A 7,563-nucleotide genomic window follows, 5' to 3' on the forward strand; every position below is an offset into this window, starting at 1 on the left:
CACACATGCATTCCAATTGATTCTAGAGATCAAATATTAACGTTGCTGACCGTCTTTCACAGCTTCTCTCCTTTTCTGGGTTGCCTGTCTGCCCACTTTCCGATGCTCACATACAGCTCTCCTGGAAAAACCTCTTTCCTCAGAGGTTTTGCACAACCAAAAGTTGTTATTGAGCCGGCAGTATAACCCACTCCATGTTCCATCTAACATATTTTCTGTCCACAATGGACGCTGCCCTAAGAAGAAACCTGGATCATCCACTGCGTATGCACTTTCCCACACCGTTAATAAACTACTTGCCATTTTGCATCCTGAGTATCTGAGTGATTTCTGCATGTGGGTCAGGAGGCTTGCAAGGGCAGGAGAACTAGGCAAAGTTATGTAGGAAAACTTAACAGGATCTGTCTTTCACTTCAGCCTGGCTCCAACGAAATGGCTAAAAAACCTACAAGTGAACAAAGATTTTTGATCGGTTGATTGCTTTATTTTAGCTTTAAAACATTTTCATGTCATGCCTGCTGTGGACATTATATCCCCAGGATTTAGTGCTAGGTTTCATGTCTGGATATCTCATTAAATTTCCACATGTATATTAATTTGAGTACATTTCATAAAAGTATATTTTTTGTACAAAATAATAAGCTCCTTTATTAGTTAGAGCATATACCTAAGATGTAAGACAAGAAAGTTTTATAAAAGAAGCTCAAGTTACACAGGAAAATAATTTTCACTCTAACATAAATCTAACATGTAATTTAAAAAAAAAGGAAATTCTACTGTTTAGATTAATAAAGGAACATATTACATGGACATTCAAGTTTTTATGTATTTCCTGTTCGTTTGGTCCTCTTGGTTTAATTCAAACACCAAAAACTCACAAAACTAATTTTATGATCATTGTATGCTGCTACAGGGCCAAACACCCCATAATTATATTCAGGCTTAAACTGTAGCCTCTATGCTTCCTCAAAAAAGGGTGTAAATACGGTGGAGCGTCTAAGCAGAAGCATAGAATCTGTGTTTTAGTTTAATGAAATGTTAGATTATAAGATTATAAGTGTAAATGGAATTTTCCCCTCCGGTTAACAACCATCTGCTACTTTGTGTTGGTCTTTTACCAAACTCCCAAGAAATATATTGGCATTTGTGGAAAATGTAAAAAAAAAACAAAAAAAAAAAACACTTTGTGGGTGGGAATGCTTTTAAAAGACGCTACTTCAGCAAAAAAAAGAAGAAGATTTTGCTTCAAAATTCATATTTCTTTTTGTCTCCATCTGTTTTTCAGGTTCTTTTTTCCCAGCACTGAAACCATCGGAATCTGTGTTTAAGTTTATCTTTTGGCTGGGATACTTCAACAGCTGCATCAACCCAGTGATCTACCCCTGCTCCAGCAAAGAGTTCCAGCGGGCGTTCACTCGGCTCCTCAGATGCCAGTGTCACCAAAAGAGGAGGGTCCTGCGCCGCTTCTATGACCAGAGGTGGAGGACAGCTGTGAAGGGAATGACCAGGGATCAGATGAGGGACTACGCTGCTGGCTACCCAATGCACGAATCTTGTGGAAGGTCGTTGATACACAAGAGGAAACATTGCTCCCTGGGGTTAAAGAAATTGAGCCTTTTCTCACCCCTGCAAAAGTCCTCCTTCCAGTTCAAAGAAAAAGTGAACGACCTGTCCAATAAAATCAAAGGAGGAACAGGAAAAGGCACACCACCTGCCCTGGGCGAGACCGATACAGTGGAAACAGTCTCCATGGGGATTTACAATTCCTGTGAGCAGAGCAGTTTTCAGTTCTACGATTTGGCAGAGTGTTATGGCCTTAAAGAGACTGACATTTAGAGAGCCTCTGAGGACACTTTTAGCTATTTCCAAAGGACCGTGCTGCTCCTTCTCTCCAGTCACTCTGACGGAGCATACTTCTATGGTCGGAAAAAGCAAAGTACGGCAAAACTAAGAGTAATGACTTGACACCAGCACAAACTGGACTTAACCTTTGTTTCATTGCAAGTCGTGTTTATGTACATGATGTGGCTAAAAAGTACAGTTTTGACTCCCTGGATTTATACTTTGTCATTTTAACACAGGTTCATGTTCCTCAGCCCACAACGTGGGTTAGTCTGTGTTGATGTATTTTGTTAAATTATATTTCTGACAGCCTCCTTGTGTTCAATTATTAGGCAACTGATGATGTGTATAATGCAACTGTGACATCTATGATTAAAAAAAAAAAAAAAAACTAGTAGGAGGAACAAAAATCTTTTCGCTGCTCGGAGAAAGTGTAAGCATAAAAGTCAAAAGTGCAATTTGTATTGTTGATTCAAACTTTGGAGTGTAATATATCAGAAATATTATATTCCTTTCGAAATGTTTGTAAAGTTTAACTTCTGCTGCATTTGTAAGGCAACCTGACACAAATATGTACATCAAAATGTAATTTGCCCTCCCAAGTGATTGCGACTGTGAAATAAATGCGCTTCTTCGTGTTTTGTAACGTAATGTTTTTGTCAGATGTAACGCAAAATAAAAAGGGAGAAAAAATATTTGAGAAAAAAATATATTTGAGAAAAATATTTTTTTTATGCTTGACAAAAGAACACGCTGTTAAATGAATCCACTGCGTTCAGACAAACGTCATTATTTGATTTGGATCTTTTTTCTCTATAAGATCATTCATATATATATATATTTTTTTTCATTAAAGGTTATGCTTTGTATGTTCTATAAATCGTTCTTAAAAGAAACAAATTAAACGTACAATCTCTGCACACTTTATATGGCTGCGCACAACTAATGTAGTTGGAGTTGATATCTGTTCAACTGGTTGCCGTTTTTGTTCTAAACTAAAGAGCCATTTCACCGTTTTAATGAGAATCTTTATTGCGAGAACTATCACTATGTTCATCTGTGTGCAACCGCTGCACCCCTTAGCCATTCACCTAACTACTTTCCAACAAGATTTGTATTCATAAAACCTTTTAAGAGAGGTTTTGGAGAACACAGTAAGGAGTATGCGGAGTTTACTCAGCCAACAAGTTTGCTGGACCCGCATCTGATGGGATCTGATGACATCTGTTGGTAGCAGACCCCACTGCACAATCCGGATTTCTGGTATTTGCCCAAAATTCAGAGATAAATACAGAGAATAAAGAAGGGTAAGAAAAACTAGACACAGCCAGAATCAGGATATATTTTTAGAGGTTTTTCCTCATATTTACTCACTCATTCCTGAAAAAAAAAGCAGAGAAAGAAAAAAACTTTTCAAAGCTTTATACCAACTCGTGTTAGAGAAGTCATCCGCAGCCATATGTTGATTCCACTTTCACAGCTTGCAGTTACATGAAGCATCAGAGGCAGCCAAAGTGACAGCCTGCCCAGACTCCTAATTGTGAACTGACAGCTTTGATCCTGTTTTAACTATGATATGACTCTGAGTAAGGCTCAGCGTTAATAAACAGACTGCAGCTGGTGGCTGACTATTTTGAGAAGGACTAATTTGCAGTGCAATCTGGGCATTCAGTGTCTAGGATTATGCTATAATTTACATTAGGAGGAAGTATACAGAGGAACACAGACCTTCAAGTTATGTTTTCGAAAGCCAATTTTTTTTTCACTGACTACCTTACTGCATGCAGTGTCAGACATAAAGTGAATTATGCTTTCAACATTTAGAAGCTGTCGGCAGACGTAGCATCACACAAGATCGCCTTCTTGTTTTTATAGCTCGCAATTAATTAGGCTTTAAATCAATCAATCAATCAGTCATTCAAGTTTATTTGTATAGCAACAAGGCAGTTCAAAGTGTTCACATCATGAAAACATAAAAACATCACAAACACATCATACAGTCACCAATTATGAAACCAGTAACGGACATTGCATTTTGTCAAGTGCCATCATTAAAATCGTCAATACACATCAAAATTAATGTTCCATTAATGACTATTAATTTTAGTCAGTATGTTTAGAATGTACATGTATCTTGTGTATTAACTTAAAACATCTGAAAGAGAAACAAAAGCTGTCCTTAGATTAAATAAATAAAAAGATAAATTAGGACTTTCTCTCTTTTTTTTTACAACACACTCTGAGTTGCTCTTCAGGTTCTGATGTGAGGCTGACTGCATAAGGAAACTACAAGCAGTGCGTCCAGCTACTTTTTACAGGTTTGTTTGATATATCTAGACAATTACTTTGGTTATAATTTGTTGTTACATAGTTATGTGTACTTTATGCTTCAAAAATCAGTTTCATGTCTTCTCCTCACCTTAAACCTTTAGTAATATGAAGTTTCAAGCTAGTTAATCATTGTTTAAACCCTCACATGGCTTTCTGTTGATCCATAGGTGAATGGTGTAAATAAGAACAACATGCTGCTTATAAACTTCAAAACCAACAATACATTGTTGTTTTTTTCCACAGAATAATATGTAATTTTTTATGAAAATCTTAATACTGGCCAAAAATAAACTGAATTGTATTTTCCATTTAAATTCATACCGGTACCATTAAATGCTCACTGCTGCAAATTAAAATAGAACAGAACGGAATAGAAACTTTATCATCTTAAATCGGATTTAGTAAAACATGACATAGTTCATTTACATTAGTCTTTTGCAAAATATGCAAAAGATAAAATATGCAAACTTTTTTCCATACATGGCAGAAGAATATTGAAAGCATTTACATTTCATATCAGACAAAAGACAATGTTCACCACAAACATTGCCTGCAGCTTACGACAGTGTGCAGTACTCAGTGTGTGCAATGGTAACCATGATCAACTGAAACTTTTCATAAGAGAAACACAAAAGCCTTCTGCTGTTCACATTTAGAAAGAAAAAATGACAGTTTGAAACCTGTTCTCAGAAAAATTTGTTTATGAGACTAATTGTTTTCACTGGAAGGACTTTAATTAAAATGTAATTAAAATTTTTAAGGGTTAGGTAGCCTCTACCTAGTGGTGGAGATAGACATTTTTTATGGAGGTGGTCAGGCTGGGTCTGCTGTCCTCTCAGGGGTCTGGCTAGTGTACTGGAGTTCAATTTTTGCAAATAATATCACCCAAACATCTTGCTCTTACTTGAGGTTTTTATAACTCCACGTAACATGCACAGATACCTTAATTTCACAATGACTCTCGACATTAGTTTTTCTCTTTCTTGGAATGTGACAACTCCATTCCAGACGATATTCCAGGCAGACACACCCTGCAGCTGAGAAACATGAGAAATGCCCTACGAAAGCAGCGATTGAAAAATCCATACAGGAAGGGATTTAAAGATGAGTTTATATATCCCAACCAGAGAAAAACATCCCAGACGACCCCTTCGGTGGTGTACTCAATGAACGGATCCACAATGTTGACAGTGAAGAAAGGCATCCAGAAGATAAGGAAAACTCCCATTATGATGCCTAAAGTTTTTGCAGCCTTTCCTTCCCTCTTCATCGTATTGCGGTGTCTTTTTTTCTTGCTCGAGTCTTTGCCCACTCCAGCAGCCATTTGGCTTTCCATGGCACTAATCTGCTTGGCCTGTCGCTTTGCAGCTTTGAAGATCTTCCAATATGCCACGAGCATAACAGCCATAGGCAAGTAAAAGGCTACCAAAGAGGCCATGACAGCATAAACGCGGCTGACCAAGAACACACACACGTCTGAAGGAATAAAGATGTCAACATCAGCAACGTGAAGATCTAGCATTATGGGGCCAAACGAGATGAGCATAGGAACAGTCCAACAAATGGCAATGAGGAGAGCTACATGACTGTTGGACATCTTTAGGGAGTAAACCAGGGGATTGCAGACTGCATAATACCGATCAAAGGCAATGCAACTGAGATGGAATATGGAGGCAGTACACAGCATGACATCTAGGCTGGAGTGAAGCCTACAAAAAAGAGGACCAAAGTACCAACATCCCTCCACAGTCCGAATCATGCTAAAAGGCATCACCAGCAGCCCAACAAGGCAGTCAGCCACTGCAAGGGACAAAACAAAAGAATTTGTTGGCGACTGTAGCTGTTTAAAGTAGGAAATAGACAAGACAACCAAGAAGTTGCCCACGACAGTGCAGCCTGTGCCAACCGAGAGGAAGGCATACAGGGAAATCCGTGAGATCTGGCTCCTCAGTGTGGCGCATGACGGTAGCTCAATAGGAAGAGAAGCGTTATCATTTCCAGGCCATGCCAGGCTGCTGTTCTCCATGTTCTGCTCAAACCTGTCAAAACACACATTCACATGTGAATTCCTAAACACCTGGAAAAATACTTTCAAATAATTTTTTATTTTACATTAGCCAAAATATGGGCCTTGGCCTCATATTGAGATAAACTCCATAAAGCATCTGTGTAGTATTGTGAAGAGGAAGATGAGAAAAAAACAGAACCAACAAAGCAAATGAGCTGAAGGCTAATATTACAGCAACCTGGGCTTCCTTAACACCTCCGCAGAGCCATATAATGATCGCCTCCATGTAACGCTCCACTGATGCAGTAATACTTGCAAAAAGACCTCTGGCCAAGTATTCGGTGCAAATGTTCTACAGTACAAAGACGTACTAATCAGTAGGCTGGCATTTTTGTGTTAAACTCCTTTTTATTGGTTTTATGTAATATTCCAGTATTTGGAAAAACTACATTTTGGTTTTTCAATTGGTGGAAAGAGCTTGGACTTTATCATTTACTGACATTGTGTATATGGGGTTGTCCTCTGACCCTCATCTCTATGTGAATACACAATTTTTTTCAGGTCTATGTGAACTTTAACTATTTTTCTTAATGCTGAATCCTACCAACAGTCACAGTTCAGTGCATGAACAGGATTGAAGTTCTCTTCTTAATGTGGCTATTTACAATTATTAAACAAAGCACCATTGTTTTTCTTCCCTTGCAAATTGCTTTGCAAAACATATAAGAGCCTAAGATAACTTAAAAAGGTAATATTTGACAAACCATTTTGTTATTTGCTTCTGGCAATTAAAAACATATCGAAATAGTTTACAAAATCTATTTTTATCTCTTGGCTACATTAGTGCCTGTTGTGGATTATTGTAGAAACAGCTCATGGATGATGCTGACAGAAACAAGAACAGTCCATACAAACATGTTTCAAACGTCAATTAAAACAGCTATCTGCCCCTTCTTAGCCAATGGTACTAAGAATAGCAATTGCAAGCTTATTTATATATATATATAGTTTGTATTAGGTTGTGATCTAAAGTAACTCACCTGAACAGAGGAGAGATGATGATCGTCTGCCCTCAGGTCTGTTCCATAGTAAAATGCTCTATCAGCCTTTGTTTCATCCAGATGACAGAGACGGGAGAGGTGGGAGGTGGGTTTTGATTAATGCATGCAACAATAACTACCATGACAGAATATACTCTGCCAACAACTCCCTTGCCAAATCAATTCAAATTATAACAGAAATGACAGCTGAGGGACTTAGAATTTTAAATGCTCTGATGAAACAGTCAGTTATTTGTTGTATGTTGAAAAAACAGTGTAGCATCCAAGCACAGAACTAAATTGGACAGTATTAGACTGTCAGGATCGGAAGTTTTCTGTTTA

At 37.9% G+C, this 7,563-nt stretch overlaps 2 protein-coding genes across 2 annotated transcripts in view; one reads left to right on the forward strand and one right to left on the reverse strand.

Moving 5' to 3' along the window:
- The window catches only part of adra1d (adrenoceptor alpha 1D), a 16,063-nt gene extending 13,820 nt beyond the window's left edge, over positions 1 to 2,243 (forward strand). Inside the window, exon 2 of the mRNA XM_015034047.1 lies at positions 1,286 to 2,243. Within this exon, the coding sequence (XP_014889533.1) occupies positions 1,286 to 1,836 (551 nt within the window). The 3' untranslated portion in view covers positions 1,837 to 2,243. The remainder of the gene's footprint in view (positions 1 to 1,285) is intronic.
- Positions 2,244 to 4,424: 2,181 nt separating this feature from the next.
- LOC106948407 (5-hydroxytryptamine receptor 4) lies at positions 4,425 to 7,507 on the reverse strand. Its single transcript, XM_015034048.1, has 2 exons — positions 7,222 to 7,507; positions 4,425 to 6,212 (listed from the first exon to the last, which is right to left on the reverse strand). Exon 2 carries the CDS (start codon positions 6,197 to 6,199, stop codon positions 5,141 to 5,143), a length of 1,059 nt encoding a protein of 352 aa, XP_014889534.1. The 5' UTR covers positions 6,200 to 6,212; positions 7,222 to 7,507; the 3' UTR covers positions 4,425 to 5,140.
- Positions 7,508 to 7,563: the final 56 nt, after the last annotated feature.

This window comes from Poecilia latipinna, unplaced genomic scaffold (assembly GCF_001443285.1).
Source record: "Poecilia latipinna isolate Pla-1442-1.1 unplaced genomic scaffold, P_latipinna-1.0 Scaffold286, whole genome shotgun sequence".
NCBI lineage: Eukaryota > Metazoa > Chordata > Actinopteri > Cyprinodontiformes > Poeciliidae > Poecilia > Poecilia latipinna.